The 19,047-nt window shown below is 41.6% G+C and overlaps 1 protein-coding gene and 1 long non-coding RNA gene across 2 annotated transcripts in view; one reads left to right on the plus strand and one right to left on the minus strand.

Annotated features, from left to right (window-relative positions):
* LOC309639868 overlaps positions 1 to 19,047 on the minus strand; it is a 423,467-nt gene that overhangs the window by 27,265 nt on the left and 377,155 nt on the right. The gene's annotated exons all lie outside the window — the stretch shown is intronic.
* CD244 (CD244 molecule) overlaps positions 10,845 to 19,047 on the plus strand; it is a 31,940-nt gene continuing 23,737 nt past the window's right edge. The window contains exon 1 of the mRNA XM_082466833.1: positions 10,845 to 12,335. Coding sequence (XP_082322959.1) covers positions 12,275 to 12,335 — 61 coding nt within the window. The 5' untranslated portion in view covers positions 10,845 to 12,274. The remainder of the gene's footprint in view (positions 12,336 to 19,047) is intronic.

Here is a 19,047-nt window from a genome sequence, read left to right on the forward strand (position 1 = left end):
GGCTACATATTTGAGTTATTTCCTGAGGCTGGGAAAAGGACAATGTTGACTTGTGCCCTGCCTGGTAAAGGCTTCAGCCTGAAAATAACCTTTTCTGCTTACATTTCCTGGCTAGAACAAGTCCCATGGCCCTTTTTAACTTCACAGATAAGAGGTGCAGTCTTCCATGTGCCTCTAAAAAGAAGTAAATTGAATCAGAGTGAACAACACTAATGATTACCTGAAAGTTTTCCTGATGAAGTGACATTAGTGATCATTTCCTTATGGCTGTAAGAAACAGCAGAGATGCATGGGACACAGGTCGGTCCTCTCTCTGTATCTCCTTCCCTCTCTCTCCTTCCTTTCCTCCACCCCTCCCTCCCCCTTTCCTTTTTTTTGTAATGACTTAGACACTTATAAACCGCTACCCAACCCCAAAACTGGAATGTTATTAATAACCTATACCTACCCATGTGCTCCTCTACATTGCCATTGTCTGAATTTGTGTTTATCATTCTGTTGTGTAGACTTACTTGGGCCAAGATTGTGGCCTGAGCTCTACTTCTTCTCATAGGCACAACAAAATTAAAACAGAGTAACTATTGATGAGAAAGATTGGCATCTAGCAGAAAAGATCTTCTACAACTAAAGATATAGAGAAGGAATCTCAAGGAGATAGGTAGGAGGGGTGGAGTCTCGATATATCAAGACCCATACCCTTGGGTGGACGACCCATAAATGGGAACATAATTACAATTGCAGAAGCTCTTCCCAAGGAGTGAGTGCTCTGAGCCCCACATCAGGCTCTCCAGACTGGGGTCTTGCACTGGGACGATGAGCCCCCAGAACGTTTGACTTTGAAGGTCATCAGGGCTTAATTTTGGGAGAGCCAGAGGGCTGTGGGAAACAGAGACTCCACTCTTAAAGGGGGCACACAGGATCTCACACACTCCAGGACCCAGGGCAGAAGCAGTAATTTGAAAGGAGCTTATAGCTCATAGTCACCTGCTTATCTTGGGGAACCTCCTGGAGAGGTAAGAGGTAACTGGAGCTAACCCTGGTGACATAGACATTAGTAGCAGCCATTTTTGGGAACTTGTTCTACTACCTGGGCACTGGTGCTGGCAAGCACCATTTTGTAATCCTCTCTCTAGCTTATTAGCACTGGAACCTGCCCCACCCACCAATACTGTGATGCCTCAGGCCACGCAACTAATTGGTGGGGACACAGTCTCACCCACCAGTAGGCAGGCTGCCTTAAGACTCCCTGAGCTGACACATTCCTTGTGACATGGCCTGTCTACCAGAGGGTCCAGGACCCTGCCCCCCACACCAGGGCATAGGCAGTAACCCTAGGACCCCCAGAGCCCTGCAGCCAGAAATTCCAGGATCTGGCTCTGCCTGCCAGTGGACTGGTAGGCCAAATGACCAGTAAGACAGAAATACAGCCCCACCCATCAAAAAAAAAAAAAAAAAAGGAACAACAAAAAAATATGTTACAACGAAGGAGCAAGGTAAAAACCTACAAGACCAAATAAATGAAGACGAAATAGGCAGCCTACCTGACAAAGAATTCAGAGTAATGATAGTAAAGATGATCCAAAATCTCAGAAACAGAACGGAGAAAATACAAGAAACGTTTAACAAGGATCTAGAAGAACTAAAGAGCAAACAAACAGTGATGAACAGCACAATAACTGAAATTAAAAATACTCTAGAAGGAATCAATAGCAGAATAACTGAGGCAGAAGAAAGGATAAGTGACCTGGAAGATAAAATGATGGAAATAACTGCCGTGGAGCAGAATAAAGAAAAAAGAATGAAAAGAATTGAGGTCTCAAAGACCTCTGGGACAACATTAACTGCACCAACATTCGAATTATAGGGGTCCAGGAGAAGAACAGAAAGAGAAAGGGTCTGAGAAAATATTTGAGGAGATTAGAGTTGAAAACTTCCTTAACATGGGAAAGTAAATAGTCAATCAAGTCCAGGAAACACAGAGAGTCCCATACAGTATAAACCCAAAGAGAAACACACTGAGACACATATTAATCAAACTTTCAAAAACTAAATACAAAGAAAAAAATATTAAAAGCATCAAGGGAAAGCAAAAAATAACATACAAGGGAATCCCCATAAGGTTAACAACTGATCTTTCAGCAGAAACTCTGCGAACCAGAAATGAGTGGCAGGACATATTTAAAGTGATGAAAGGGAAAAACGTACAACCAAGATTACTCTACCCAGAAAATATCTCATTCAAATTTGACAGAGAAGTCAAAAGATTTACAGACAAGTGAAAGCTATGAGAATTCAGCACCACCAAACCACCTTTACAACAAATGCTAAAGGAACTTCCCTAAGTGGGAAACACAAGAGAAGAAAAAGATCCACAAAAACAAACCCAAATCAATTGAGAAAATGGTAATAGGAACATACATATCGGTCATCACCTTGAATGTAAATCGATTAAATGCTCCAACCAAAAGACACAGACCGGCTGAATGGATACAAAAACAAGACTCTTATATACGCTGTCTACAAGAGACCCACTTCTGACCTAGGGACACATACAGACAGAAAGTAAGGGGATAGAAAAAGGTATTCCATGGAAATGGAAATCACAAGAAAGCTGGAGCAGCAATACTCATATCAGATAAAATAGACTTTAAAATAAAGACTGTTACAAGAGATAAGGAAGGACACTACATAATGATCAAGGGATCAATCCAAGAAGAAAACATAACAATTATAAATATTTATGCACCCAACATAGGAGCACCTCAATACATAAGGCAAATGCTAACAGCCATAAAAGGAGAAATTAACAGTAACACAATAATAGTGGGGGACTTTAACACCCCACTTGCACCAATAGACAGATCATCCAGAGAGAAAATAAATAAGGAGACACAGGTTTTAAATGACACAAGATAGACTTAATTGGTATTTTTAGGACATTCCACCCCAAAGCAGAAGAATACACTTTCTTCTCAAGTGCTCACAGAACGTTCTCCAGAATAGATCACATCTTGGGTCACAAATCAAGCCTTGGAAAATTTAAGAAAACTGAAATCATATCAAGCATCTTTTCTGACCACAAAGCTATGAAATTAGAAATCAATTACAGGAAAAAAACAGTAAAAAACACAAATACATGGAGGCTAAACAGTGCACTGCTAAATAACCAAGAGATCACTGAAGAAATCAAAGAAGAAATAAAAATATACCTAGAAACAAATGACAATGAAAACACGATGATCCAAAACCTATGGGACGCAGCAAAAGCAGTTCTAAGCGGGAAGTTCATAGCAATTCAAGCTCACATCAAGAAACAAGAAAAATCTCCAAAAAACAATCAAATTTTACGCCTAAAGCAACTAGAAAAAGAAGAACAAAGAAAACCCAAAGTTAGTAGAAGGAAAGAAATCATAAAGATCAGAGCAGAGATAAATGACATAGAAACAAAGAAAACAAGAGCAAAGATCAATAAATCTAAAAGTTCATTCTTTGAGAAGATAAACAAAATTGATAAACCTTTAGCCAGACTCATCAAGAAAAAGAGGGAGAGGACTCAAATCAATAAAATTAGAAATGAAAAAGGAGAAGTTACAACAGAAACCGCAGAAATACAAAAGATCATAAGAGACTACTATAAGCAACTGTATGCCAATAAATTGGACAACCTGGAAGAAATGGACAAATTCTTGGAAAAGTACAACTTTCCAAGATTGAACCAGGAAGAATTAGAAAATATAAACAGACCAATCGCAGGTAATGAAATTGAAACTGTAATTAAAAACCTTCCAACAAACAAAAGTCCAGTTCCAGATGGTTTCACAGGTGAATTCTATCAAACATTTAGAGAAAAGTTAATACCTATCCTTCTCAAACTCTTCCAAAGAACTGTGGAGGGAGGAACACTCCCAAACTCACTCTATGAGACTACCATCACCCTGATAGCAAAACCAGAAAAAGATACTACAAAAAAAGAAAATTATAGACCAATATCCCTGATGAACATAGACGCAAAAATCCTCAACAAAATACTAGCAAACAGAATCCAACAACGCATTAAAAGGATCATACACTATGATCAAGTGGGATTTATCCCAGGGATGCAAGGATTCTTCAGTATACGCAAAACAATCAATGTGATACACCATATTAACAAATTGAATAATAAAAACCATATGATCATCTCAATAGGTGCAGAAAAAGCTTTTGACAAAATTCAGCACCCATTTATGATAAAAACTCTCCAGAAAATAAGCATAGAGGGAACCGACCTCAACATAATAATAGACATATATGACAAACCCACAGCAAACATCATTCTCAATGGTGAAAAACTGAAAGCATTTCCTCTAAGATCACAACAAGACAAGGATGTCCACTCTCGCCACTGTTATTCAACATAGTATTGGAAGTCCTAGCCACAGCAATCAGAGAATAAAAAGAAAAAAAAGAATACAAATTGGAAAAGAAGAAGTAAAACTGTCACCATTTGCTGATGACATAATACTATACATAGAAAATCTTAAAGATGCTAGGATTCTAGAAACAAATGAAACCAGAAAACTACCAGAACTAATCAATGAATTTGGTAAGGTTGCAGGATACAAAATTAATGCACAGAAATCTCTTGCATTCCTATACACTAACAATGAAAGATCAGAAAGAGAAATTAAGGAAACAATCCCATTTGCCATTCTCAACAATAAGAATAAAATACCTAGGAATAAATCTACCTAAGGAGGCAAAAGACCTGTACTTAGAAAACTAAAACACTGATGAAGGAAATCAAAGATAACATAAACAGATGGAGGTATATATCATGCTCCTGGATTGGAAGAGTCAATATTGTGAAAATGACTATACTACCCAAAGCAATCTACAGATTCAATTCACTCCTTATCAAATTACCAATGGTATTTTTCACAGAACTAGAATAAGAAATTTTACAATTTGTATGGAAACACTAAAGACCCCGAATAGCCAAAGCAATCTTAAGAAAGAAAAATGGAGCTGGAGGAATAAGGCTCCCTGACTTCAGACTATACTACAAATCTACAGTAATCAAGGCAATATGGTACTGGCACAAAAACAGAAATATAGATCAATGGAACAGGATAGAAAGCCCAGAGATAAACTCATGCACTTATGGTCAACTAATCTATCACAAAGGAGGCAAGGATATACAATGGAGAAAAGACAGTCTCTTCAATAAGTGGTGCTGGGAAAACTGGACAGCTACATCTAAAAGAATGAAATTAGAACACTCCCTAACACCATACACAAAAATAAACTCAAAATGGATTAGAGACCTAAATGTAAGACTGGACACTTACTTTACTCTCTTAGAGTAAAACTCTTAGAGGAAAACATAGGAAGAACACTCTATGACATAAATCACAGCAAGATCTTTTTTGACCCACCTCCTAGAGTAATGGAAATAAAACCAAAAATAAACAAATGGGACCTAATGAAACTTCAAAGCTTTTGCACAGCAAAGGAAACCATAAACATGATGAAAAGGCAACCCTCAGAATGGGAGAAAATATTTGCAAATGAAGCAACTGACAAAGGATTAATCTCCAAAATATACAAGCAGCTCATGCAGCTGAATATCACAAAAAAACCCCCAGCCCAATCCAAAAATGGGCAGAGGACCTAAATAGACATTTCTCTAAAGAAGACAAACAGATGACCAACAAATACATGAAAAGATCCTCAACATTACTAATCATTAGAGAAATGCAAATCAAAACCACAATGAGGTATCACGTCACACCAGTCAGAATGGCCCTCATCAAAAAGTCTACAGACAAGAAATGCTGGAGTGGGTGTGGAGAAGAGGGAACCCTCCTGCACTGTTGGTGGGAATGTAAATTGATACAGCCACTATGGAGAACAGTATGGAGGTTCTTTAAAAAGCTAAAAATAGAACTACCATATGACCCAGCAATCCCACTCCTGGGTATATTCCCTGAGAAAACCATAATTCAAAAATATACATGTACCATAAGGTTCATTGCAGCACTATTTACAATAGCGAGGACATGGAAGAAACCTAAATGTCCATCAACAGATGAATGGATAAAGAAGATGTGGCACATATATACAATGGAATATTACTCAGCCATAAAAAGGAATGAAACTGAGTTATTTGTAATGAGGTGGATGGACCTAGAATCTGTCAGAGTGAAGTAAGTCAGAAAGAGAAAAACAAATAGCATATGCTAACGCATATAAGTGGAATTAAAAAGTGGTACTGATGAACCTAGTGACAGGGCAGGAATAAAGACACAGATGTAGGGAACAGATTTGAGGGCACGGAGGGGGAAGGGGAGGTTGGGATGAAGTGAGAGAGTAGCACTGACATATATACACTACCAAATATAAAATGGATGGCTAGTGGGAAGATTCTGCATAACACAAGGAGAACAACTCGACGCTTTGTGACGACCTAGAGGGGTGGGATAGGGAGGGTGGGAGGGAGGCTCAAGAGGGAGGGCATATGGGGATATATATATACATATAGCTGATCGCTTTGTTGTACAGCAGAAACTAACACAACATTGTAAAGCAATTATACTCCAATAAAGATGTTTAAAAAAAAAAGAACAACAACAAAAATAACAAAGAGCCTAGAAAAGAGAATAAAAAGGAATAGCCAATGGACTGCAAATGGGCCTGAGAAATCTTTTGGGGGTGATGAAAATGTTCTAAAACCAATCTGTGGTAATGAAACTGCAAAACTCCATAAATTTACTAAAAGTCATTAAATTGTGCACATAAAATGGGTGAATGTAAATTATACCTCAATAAAGCTGAGATGGTTTTTTTTTTTTTTTTTTAAACAAAACAAAACAAAAGAACAAAAAGAACAGGGCAGGAGGAACCAATGCATTTAGAAAAGATAAAGGGGCTGGATATGAAAGATAAAATGCTATTTTTCAGACTTGAGGAAGTGAATAGGAATAAAATTTCTGGGGTCCAAGACCCAAAAGTTATCCTTTGATATAGTCTGAGAAGAATTACTAGAATTAAAACACAAGGCAACAGAAGTCTCTGCCAAGGACTTCTAAATCTGAAATGATGCTTTAAAAACCTCAGTTGGAATGAGGCTGATGTACTTTTTGACATTTAATGGTGTGTCTAACACTTGTGCTTGTGCTGGATTGCCCTGGCTGGGATGGAGGGCAGAAAAGCAGTATCAGATAAGAGAGTGGAGCAAGGGGAGGTCAAAGCATGTGATCCCCAAGTCTCTATCCTCAGAAGAAGAAAGCACACAGATGTGCTAAGGAACACCAGCAGAGGCAGTTAGAACAGAGTCTGCCAGAAAGACTGAGAGAACTTCACATGAAAGTTATATAGGAAGGTTGGATGGGGGGAGAAAAAGGGGGAACTCTTGGGGGACGGGAAATACGATCTAGGCTCTTCATTTTTTGTGGTCTAATATGTGGGTATGTGGGCATGTGTAACCTGTGTAGTAGATGTAACTGCACATGGAATCAGGAAACCTGTCAGCACTGATATGGATTATACATGACAGACAAACAACAATGTGGAGAAAAGAAAATCCTCCAGAATAGAGTTTGCCATGTCAAGAAAATTTCATTTATGGTTTATTGTGAATGTTCATATAATTAAAAAAACAAGATAACTTGGTTTTAAGCTTCTAACTGCAGTATGAAACTTTGATCACATGCTCTTGTTTTCAGAGGTGCCAGTGTACCACAACTTAAAAAATTAAAGGGAACATTGACTTGCACAAATTACCTTATCATTCAAACCTCAATTTTGACCTTCTAAATTTATAATTCACAAAGTAGGTGTAATTCACAAACTAGGTGGCAGGGCATCTAGAGTCATTATGTTTTCTTTTCCATTTTTGCAAAACACTCTGATATATTAATGTGTCAAATGTAACAATTTAAGTATAAAATTTGATGCTAAATCAGATTCTGATTTATACTACAAAGTTGACGCTTGAAAAATGAACAATGTGAAGGTTAGGGGTGCTGATACCGCCCCTACCAAAGTCTAAAATTTGAGTATAACTTTATAATTGGCCCGCCATACAGGCGGTTCTGCATCCGTGGATTCAACGAGCCACAGGTCATGTAATACTGCAGAACCTATTTAGTGACGAAAAAAAAAAAGGTTTACTCTCCCTCAAGTAAGAGAAAATTCTCCTGCCTGATGACCTTCAAACTGAGACATTGGCTCTGCAGATTTTGGGCTTGCCAGCCTCCATAATTTCATGAGCCAGGTCTCTATAATAAATCTCTTTATCTCCATCTCCATTTCCATCTCTATCTCTCTATCTATGTCTATATATCTCCTATTGGTTCTGTTTCTCTGGAAAGCCTCACTAATACGTTGATCTTATGTTATGTAGTTGAAAACCTGGGAACTCGGAGAACTGATACTTTAAATCATCGCACGTGTAATATAGTTATTGTAAAAAGTTCTGGACAGGAAGTATATGTGGAATAAAAAGTAAAAGTCACTCACTTACCTCTACTCAAAATTCTACTTCTTTATCTAAAGGTTGCCATCATGAATATATATATATATATATATATATATATATATATATATATATATAATTTTTTTTTTTTTTTTTTTTGGCTGTGCTGGGTCTTTGTTGCTGCGTGCAGGCTTTCTTTAGTTGTAGCGAGCGGGGATTACTCTTCGTTGCTGTGCACGGGCTTCTCATTGTGGTGCCTTCTCTTGTTGTGGAGCACGGGCTCTAGGTGCGTGGGCTTCAGTAGTTGTGGCACCCGGGCTCAGTAGTTGTGGCGCACGGGCTTAGTTACTCCGCGGCATGTGGGATCTTCCCGGACCAGGGCTCGAACCCATGTCCCCTGCATTGGCAGGCAGATTCTTAACAACTGCGCCATCAGGGAAGCCCCCATCATGAATATTTTTCCCCAGGCATGTTTCTTTGCATTTACAACCATTCAGAGAACATAAATACACACACATTAGTTTGTCCACCTAAACAGAACTATATTATGCAGATGGTTTTGTGAATGTCTTAAGGTTCTTTTCATGTGAGTATGTGGACATTTATTTTACTCTTTTAAAAGCCTTCTTAATATACTGTAGTATAGAATGAATACACCATATTTTTAAAACTGTTCCCCACTGATTAACTTTAGGTTATTTCCGATTTTTTACTTAACAATGCTATAAGGAAGAATCTTGCTTATCTTTGGGCATTTGTGAAAGTATTAGTCAGAGTATTTCTGTGGGTAAATTCAAAGGGGGTATTGCTAGGTGAAAGGGCATATGTATTTAACATGTTAATGATTACTATTAAATTGCCTTCTAGTAAATTATCAAAATTGAAGGTGGTCTTAGGGACCCCAAATTTAAAATTTGTCTCAGAAGTGGGTGGATTGTTTCAGACATTACATGAAATTTCTAAAAATCTTATATGTTCTGGTATAATGTTATAAGTCATAATTCTAGTATTACTTTAAAATGTATATCTCAGAAATAACTAAATTTCCTTGTCAATTGCATTATTATGAACTTTCATCAAATCTTTAACCGTGGTCATTTTAAAGTCTTTTGTCATTGACAGACAGTTCTGGGTGTACTCTGATGCTTTTGCAAAAATGTTCCTATAAAAGGGTTTCATCTTCAAGGAATCCATGGAAAAGACTCTGACAAGTACAGGTTTCTGGTAACTGACTATACTGCTGAACTGAATGAATAAGCATTTTCAGAACTCTAATGGAAAACTGATGAATTCATAAAAGTGCTAACAAAAGATCAAGATGAAAAAAAAATTAATTACATGGGACTGAGTGAACTGATGAGGATGATTATAATTTTTGTGACTTTCTATTTGAATAAAAAAAAATCCCACAAGGACTCAGAGATAAAAAGTATACAAATCAATTTTCACTGCAAAGTAAAGGAGCTGTTACAGTGGAGGATTACTGGACTGAATGTCAATATTATGACATAGTATGAGTGTGTTTCGTGTTTGGTAATTGCAATCATTGTTGCTTTTGTTGTGGTCATCCAAAAAAAAAAAAAAAAGAAGAAGTGGGTGGATTTGGGGACTCGTCAGTGTTGTAGCTGGGATATACTAGAATGACCTTGACTCCTTGAAACATGGTGAAAGTGTGATTTGAGAAAAAGAAGGATGAGAGGGTGGGGGTTGATGAAACTAATTCTTGGATGGTCACTGACCATTAAATGTCCAAGACTTACAAATACCTGGGAAATATGCATGGGAAATGAGAATACAGGAGTTTCTGAGTTTATGTGGACTTTGTAGCATCTTGGGTCTTCATGCTAAAGTGGCCGGATTACACAGAAGGGCTCTTTGTACAAGGATCCTGCAGGGCAAGATATAAACTCCATGAAGGCAGGGACCATGGTGACTTAGTTTACCAGTGTATCTCAGAGGGAAGGGAAATGCTTTCTCTAGGGAACTCATTCATTCCTTCAGCACTCAACAATCTATGACCAACTATTAAGAGCCAGGCACTGGGCCAGGCTCTGGAAACACTAAACTAAGGAGAGAAAAGACTTCATGTAGAAGAGCTCAAGGTCAGGCAGGGCAGTGTGGAGAACAAGTAGCAGTTATCATGGGGTAGAGTATGGTCAGGACCACAAGACACAAAGTGGTACATCTACTTCCAGTTCAGTTTCCAGGGGATGGTAGGTCAGCCATGTGACTGGTGGGAAGAGGATGGAGCTGGTGCTGGGGTCAGGAGCGGTGAACCACATTCCTAATTCATGTTGTCCATTAGTTGCTTTGAACAGATGGACCTTGTCCTCCATCTTTAACGGGAGGAAATTTACTCTTCCTTATTTTATCATGCCTTGAGCACCATTTCTTAAGGTCAAGGGCATGGCCAGATCAACTCTGAGGAAATTTCCCAGGGCTGAGGGCTGCCCCTTGGGAGGAGAAAAATGAGAGAAGAGCTGATAACCATTAGATTAGCTGGAAAAATCTGTGTGGGTCTACGTTTAAGAAAACAAACAAAACCTTACCGTTGTCCAGAGTTTTTTACACGCATCCTCTCAGGTTCAGTTTTTAATTTGATTCTGAAACTACCTTGTGAGGGATGGGAGCCAAGTATTGTTGAACCCACAGGCTCAGAAAGTAATTTGGTCAGGATCATACAGGTTGTGTGTTGCCGAACTGGAACTCAGGTCTACATCTTTGACTCCAAATCCAGTACTCCATCCGGAATATCACTGCTGCCTTTTTTGGCAGGCAAGGCTTTCAGTCTGCCTCCCCTCAGCCCAGCTTCAGACAGGGTGACTGGAAATGGATCAAAAGATGGAAAAGGAGAAGAAAGACTGACCTGAAGTGAACTGAAAGTATTTTCTGCTAAGGAGAAAGGAGAAGAAAGAGAAAGGCATAGAACGCTGGGGTGTGGTCTCAAAGCAATTGCATTCTGGGGAAGGTGGGCTGCCTTCACCTCTCCCTGGTGGGGTGAAGAGGATCAGCTGCTACCTGGCCTTTCTGGAGGGTGGAATCAAAGTGCGTGCTAGGGGGAAGCAAACATGCGTCTATATCCTGTCTGGGTGAGAGAAGCTGAGAGAAGGAATAAAGGACTATTAAAGGAAAGTAGAAAAAGAAGGGAGGGAATTTAGAAGTACAGATAGGAAACTAGGGCAAAAACACATTCTTGAGAAAAAAAATTTAATTTGCATATGCTTAAACTTTGGTATCAACTTGCAGAGATTCCCCAGGCCTGTTAGATTTTTCCAGTGCCCCCTACTTGTCTTCTTCAACATTTCACCCACTTATCTAGGGTTCCACTTCTCAGTCCACATCCTTCCCAAACCCTCTCCCCTCCACCTTCACCATGTCTGTTGGGATGGGACAGGCTCTGATGATGGCTGTTTGGTCCCCATGTAGGTTTCTCCATATTGCCAGTAGGATGCAGAGAATTGGAAAATTTCTTGGACATCTGTCCTTTAAACAAAGCAGCTGGGCTGGGGCAGAGCTTGGGACAAGATTTTGAAGCTGGTTTTGTGAGTCACTGTGAACTCTGAGCACCCGCCCACTTGAGGCAGACTTTGCAAGTTTAGCTTGCGGGACCTATCAGACCAGGTCCAGGGACTGGGGCTTCCTCAACGGCCTTGTTAGCGTTCAGCTAATGAGAACAGCTTCAAGTTGAGGAAACTGTGGCTGGAGCGAGGCAGTTCTGCTCCCCGTCACCCTCCTGCTGATGGGTGGCTGCTGAGCCTGTGCAGGGCAGAGCATCTGGTGGGAGAGGACCCGGCCTGACCCCTCTGTCTTGTGGGGATGTTGGGGCAAGTGCTTACCCTCACACTCCTCCTGCTCATCAAGGGACATCGGGGCCAAGGTAAGGAGGCTCAGCCTGGCAGGGGTGGGGTTGGCATGGACGAGGGGCCATGGCCTTCAGGGAGATCAGCATCCAGAGCCTCTGGGTGGTGCTGCTTCCATCGTGACCTGGAACTGTGACTGAGCAGTTCCCCGCAGCTCTGGACAGGCTGGGTCAGAGAGCAGAGGCTGGCAGTGGGTTGGGAGGTCCTTGAGAAGTGCCTCTGGCCAAGCAATCCAGGCCACCTCAGGCAAGGTGAGTCTTTTCCACTGGCTTCAGTTTTCCTTTCTGTCTAGTGGGGAGAAAGTATCCTCCCTGCTGGCTGTAAGAAAGACAAAGGAAATATCCTCTAATTTGGTGGGATTATCAGCAGAGAGGAGAAGTGGCCATGAGCTTCATGGGTTTCTCCAAGGAAGTAGGGGTACTGGAGCTCAGAGACTGACAGATTATTCTCTGAGGCAGGAAAGCTGAGCCCTGGCAAGGGGGAGGGGAGAGGGGAAGTGTGACGCCAAGGCCAGAACAGAGGCTTTACCAGCATGGCCTGGTCCCTCATCCCTCAGCTCTTCCAGCAGCCCAGAGGCCATGGGAGCCTGAGAATTATAAGGGAAACGTTGTCTGGGGGCAGGGTGCGGGGAAGGGAAGAGAAGGAGACAGTATAAGGAGGCTCCATAGCAAACTGATAACTGTCAGCTGGGCCCCAAGCCAACTAATGTTTGTGTGTGTGGGAAGCAGGCTCCCCCTCTTTTTCCAACCCTGTCTAGGATGCTCTGAGACTTGGAGCCTGCATTTTAGATCAGCGACTCTTTGAGGGGCATCATGAGCACAGCGTGCAGTGAGAGGAGGGCACACTTTTGTGCAAAGGGAAGAAACAGAGGCACAAGGAAGTATTTGTGCAAGGCCTGTTAGAAGCCATCCCTGGGTACTCAGTTCAATCACTGAGCCCCTGAGCACTCTGGTATCTTTCAAGAAGACACATTCTAGGCTCCGGCTTTTGTAACGAGTACAGGCGGAGTAAGGCAGGGTGTAATAAGGAACAGGGAGCAGAGAGAGAAGTCTGGAGACTGGGGCTCATGCGTGTGGGCTGGGGGGACCCAAAGACGCAGGATCCTAGGTAAGAGAGCTAGGTTGGAACCTGGGCTAAGTAGCCTTGAAAGCTGAGATAGGACCCACATGCTTTGATGCCTGGCTTTGGGGGTGGGAGGGACAGAAGGTTGAGGCTGACTCAGATCATGAGCCCAAGTGGCAGGAGGATGGTGCTCCCTCCATCCTCATTCCCAGGGCTGTGGTGCTCTCTTTGGGTGTGGCTATGACAAGACTCACCGGTAGGATGTAGGGGGGAGCCTGGCGAGTGATTGTTTGAGCGCAGGGAAGGATGGACTTTGGTCTTAGGGAACTTCTCTCTCTTCTTGCTATGCCGTGTGTCTGTGGGGCCGGCCTGATGTAAGCTGACTGAAACTGCTCTGTTTATTTAGTTCAATTTTTAGACTTCTTAATTGAAAATAATTTTGAAGTTTCAGGGAAGCTGCAAGAATAGCACAAAGAATTTTTGTATTTCCTTCACCTAGATTCACCAGTTGTTAACATTTTATCACATTTGCCTTATTTCTCTTTCTCTCCAAATATAGGTATGTGTGTATAGCTGTATAATAATAATTATTTTTGTGGAATATTCAAGAGTAAGTTTCAGACATCATGCCCCTTTACTCTTAACTATTTTAGCACACATCTTCTAAGGACAAGGATGTTCCCATATCATATCATATCATATCAGCACAGGTATCAAATTTAGTAAATTTAACATAGATACAATCAAACATACAGTCCATATTTAAATATTACCAACTGTCTCCAAAATGTGCTATACAACATCTTTTTTCCCCATCCAGAATCCAATCAAGATCATGTATTGCATTCAGTTGTTATGTCTTTTTTGTCATCTCCAATCTATAATTATTCCTTTCTTTGTCTTTTATGACTTTGACATTTGTGGAATACAAGTCACTTGTTTTCTAGAGGGTTCCACAATCTGAGTTTGTCTAATGTTTTGTCATAAGACTTAGGTCATGCACTTTTGGCAGGAATACCACGAAAGTGATGGCATGTCTTTTTCAGTGCATCCCATCAGGTGGTACAATGACAGTGAAACATTTTTTCTAAGACTTGGTTTACTGAAGAATGTAATATGCACCACATATGTGTAAGAGGCTCATATCACTCTTGAGCATTGCAAAAGTCTTCCAAAGGCTTCTTACTTCACGTAGAATAAAAGCCATACATTTTGCAATGGCCCACGTGATCTGACCTCCCTAACCACTGCCCCTTCCTCTCTGGTCTTCTCACTGCATTTCAGCCACGCTGGCCTGCTGGTCCTCATGCATGTTCCACTTGGGGGCTTTGCACTGTTTTCTCCACTTAGAATGCTGCTTTCCCCTCATTTGCCATGAGGCTTGCTTCCTCATTCTGCTCAAATACTACTTCTGCAGTGATATCTTTCCCACTAAAAATGTCAACCCCTTCATCCTGTAACTTCTTATCTCCCTCTTCGTTTATTTTTCTCTGTAGTGCTCGTCTCCATTTTACATACTATACGTTTACTTATTTGTCTTATTTTCTATCTCCTAGGCTCTTCTTTACCTCATTAGAATGTAAGATCCTTGAGGCCAGGGCTTTTGTTTGTTTTGTTCACTGCTGTATCTTCAGCATCTAGAACAGTATCTGGCACAAGTAGACCCTCAATATGTATTTATTGAATGCATGAGTACTTTAAATAATCCATGGAATAAAGTGAGTTTATCTGCCTACCAGAAAGCTTCATTGGGAAAACTGTTTTAGATTTTAAAGCATGTAAATACTAGCTACCTCTGTGGCCTTGAGGAAGTTAACTAACTTCTTGTTTCTCAATTTTTCATTCATAGCATGAAGTTAACAGTGGTGTCCTCTTCCTGGGGGATGTATGAGGATTAGATGAGATATAGTGTATAAAGTGTTTAGAGAAATGTTGAGTTATAACAAGTCCTCCAAAATGAATGCTCATGTTATTCAGCTCTTTGGAGGCAGGGCATATATTTCACTTAGTTTTGTAGTCAGAGTAAAGAAGAGAGACTATTCAGTAATCCTTTGTTGACTTTAATTAATTGAAGAGAAAGTGAGTTAGAGAATCTTGAGATAAGATGATAAAGTTTTAATGTGTGACCCTTTTCTGAGGGTTTCTCATTATCATAACCAGGATCTTAGGGAGTCTTCAACATTTTTAACTTAAAGGAACATGTATTCAAGACATTTAATCACATGATTACATCGTAATGTGAAGTAGTCTGTTTTCACAATAGCATCTCCCTCTCTATTCCCATTCCTTCCCTGGATATGTTTTGAGTAGCTCTGCACCAGGTGCTGGACAAGATATTTAGGATTCAGTAGTGATTAAGTACACGGCCCCTTTGTTCACAGAGCCTACACCATTTATGTCCATCAGTATATAATTACAGCTGTGATTAGTGCCCAACGAAGTGCCCAACACAGTAAGTGCTCCAAACATGTTAGTTGAGTGAGTAAATGAATTGTTTTCAGGCATCTTAGAGGAAGATTGGGATAATTTTTGGGTCAGATGGTTTGGGGACCAGGGACCTTCAAATCACTGCCCATAAGTGTGGACTTGGGCCCTAAAGTTCATTTTGGACCCTAAATTCAGGTTTTGGCTATGCATTCTGAAGAAACTACAAAGGACACACCAGAGGCTATAAATGCCCAGGGGCCACAAGGTCTGGGGTGAGACGTGCTGGACAAAAAAAAAGGGGCAGGGGCAGCATCTCACAGATCAGCTCTGAAGGCTGCAGGCTGTTCCCATAGGTTGTGTTGAAATTTTCACTTCTCAGGAAGGAGTCACTGATCGCAACTGCTCTGGCTGGGATCCAGACAAGTTCTAAAAAGGCTGGATTTATTTTTGTCCATCTTTTCCTGATTGTACTCCCCCTCAGACAAAGTGTGAAGAGTGAAGTATCTGTCCACAGGAGAGAGGTCAGGACTCAGAGAACTCAGGGCTGCAGCACCACTGGAGGAAACCAGTTCTATAGAAATCCCTCCGGAGATAGCTGGGCCACTGTCTTCATGATATGTGTGCAGAAAAGTGTGCAAAATTATAAACGTACATCTCAATGAGTTATTGTTAAGTGAAAACACCTGTGTGTCTACCACATGTTCCCTCCTTTCCTTACCTCCACCCTCTTCCACAAATACAACCACTCTTCTGACTTCTAACATCATTGGTTAGTTTTGCCTGTATATAAATGGAATCATAAAGTATATACTCCTGTATTTGGCTTCTTTTGCTCAACATCTGATGAGATTTATCTCTGCTATCACTTGCAGCTGGTCGTTTTCATGGCTGTATTTCATTGTATGACTATATAATAGTTTATTAATCTATTCTACCATTGATGAACCTTTGGGTTGTTTCAAGGGTTTTTTTCCCTATTATAGTCACGCTGCTAAGAGCCCTTTGGCCAAGCTGCTTGGCATGCGGGATCTTAGTTCCTTGCCCAGGGATGGAGCCCACGGCCCCTGCAGTGGAAGCACAGAATTTAAACCACTGGACCACCAGGGAAGTCCTCTATGAGACTTTTAGTGCATGCACGTCTGTTGGGCGTATCTCTGGGGGTAGAATCACTGGGTATGTAGATATACCTCTAGCAGTTGCTGCCAAACTGTTTTCCAAAGTGGTTGAACCAAGCAGTGCGTGAGAGTTCCAAGTTGTTTCAGGGCCACCAGCTTTGTGTTCTGAGGACCTGCAAATGGGAAATGAAAGTGCAGGGGTGTGGAGCCTGAAAGGTGAAAGTCAAAGCCAAGAGAACCATGTCTGTGTGGCTTCCCTGGTATACTGCACGAAATTCCTACACGAGAGTCATTTCTGGGAGCTGAATTTAATGGATTAATTAATCAACTGAACACTTCATTAAACCCTTACTATGTTCCAAGAACTATGCAAGATTTTGTGGAGGAAACAAAGATGAAACACACATTGGTACCATCCTTAAGAATCTTTCAGACAGTTAGAGGAAAATAGGCCTGTACAATATCAACTCTAAGGGAAGACAGAAAATGCTAAATGCTATGTGTCTCTGACAGGCAAGATACATTTAGAGCACAAAGGGTGCAAAGAAGATGGAGATTCCTTCTAGGTAGGGACACTGGGGAAGTGGCCTTGAAGGATAAATAAGAGTTCAGGAGATAGAGGTAAGGTAGAAGGACAAGCTAAGCAGAGGGAACAGCCTAAACAGAAGTAGGGAAAACAGGTTTGAATGAGGAGACATGAGAAGCAAATGCACTTGTTATCTTGGAAAAAGACAGTATTATAAATGGGATGATTCAGTTAACTGATACAAAGAGTGAGACATAGGCTAGGTAAGTTGACAGAGGTAAGGGGTTGCATTGTCTGAGAGGTGGAGTCAGTATGGTCAGGAGGAAGCCCCCCAGGGTGGGGCTAGGTGAAGAAGAAGAGAGGCGATGAATTGGGTTGTGGACCTGGAGGGGATTTTATCTACTTTATAATTTTGCCTTGACTAGGGCCGGCCCTGCCCCAGCACTTTTGGGACCTCACTGAGCTTTATCCACCCAGACCCCATCAGGAACCCCTTCTGTTGCCTTCACTCCAAGCCTGGTGGCATAACCTTGAGCTGAGAAAACCTCAACATCCTTTGTTGGCTAGGGGAAGTTATACTTTTCTGAAAGTTCTCTTTTCTCTCCCCTGTCCCCTCTCCCAGTCTCTCAGGCCTCAACCTTCTTCCCATCTCACCCTTCCTCCGACCAGCGGGTCAAGGTGAGAGGGAGCTAAGCTGACAGTGGACACTGCGGGACTTTGGAGGCTGCAGCTCTTGCACCCAACTCTGGGGCTGAGCGGGACTCACTGCTGGGTCATATCGTCTCCTTGACCGTCCTCTGTGCTGGCTTCCCTCTTCTTCTTGAGTAGGTGGTGGAGTTAATCACTTGACCTCTGCCCTCCCTCTGCAGAGTTGTTTCACCCCATTCTTTCCTAACCACCGGAAGAGAGGCCCCAAAGCTGCTGAGTGGTAACAACAGAGGTAGCAGCAGCCCTGGGGCCTGCTCTGACCACCGGAATCTGCTGTGGCCTCTCCGCTCTGAACAATCCACCACTTGTCGGGGCCTCCTCCACCTCTCACTAAGCATGTGAGAACTTGTGTTGAAGTTATCTTATCATACTGCCATTTCTTGTCTCTCCATTTGGCATATGTGCCCCTCGGGGACAGGGACAGAGGTCTTTCTGCATCAGTCACAATACCCAGTACATAGTACCTTGCCCACTCATCTTTCTGCTGTATCCTCCCACTCCAACCTCACCCCACCGCCATCCCTGTCTAGCCCTGCCTCACCCTGAATATCTTCCTTTTCCCCACACTGGGCTGTTGAGGGCTGCAGAAGAAAATTCAGCAACAAAGAGCAACTACAGATTGAGAGCCTTCAATTTCAGCTGGGTCCTCAGTGCCCTGGGAATCCTTGTTTCTGATCCACAGCTTTCCCCTTTCTCCAAAGGGGTGATTCCAAACCTTCACCATCTCTTCAAGATCCTGTTCCATCATCATAGCTTTTATCAGCCTACACTCTCCTTCTCCAAGTAAATGGAGGCCCCAATTAGGGATTCTGCTGACCTCACCAACAATCCCTCAACATCAACCCGCCTCATCTGCGCCCATAAATGACCACAGTCACCTCTGCTCTGCGT

The sequence above is a fragment of the Balaenoptera physalus genome (assembly GCF_965194825.1).
Source record: "Balaenoptera physalus genome assembly, chromosome: 1".
NCBI classification, from domain to species: domain Eukaryota; kingdom Metazoa; phylum Chordata; class Mammalia; order Artiodactyla; family Balaenopteridae; genus Balaenoptera; species Balaenoptera physalus.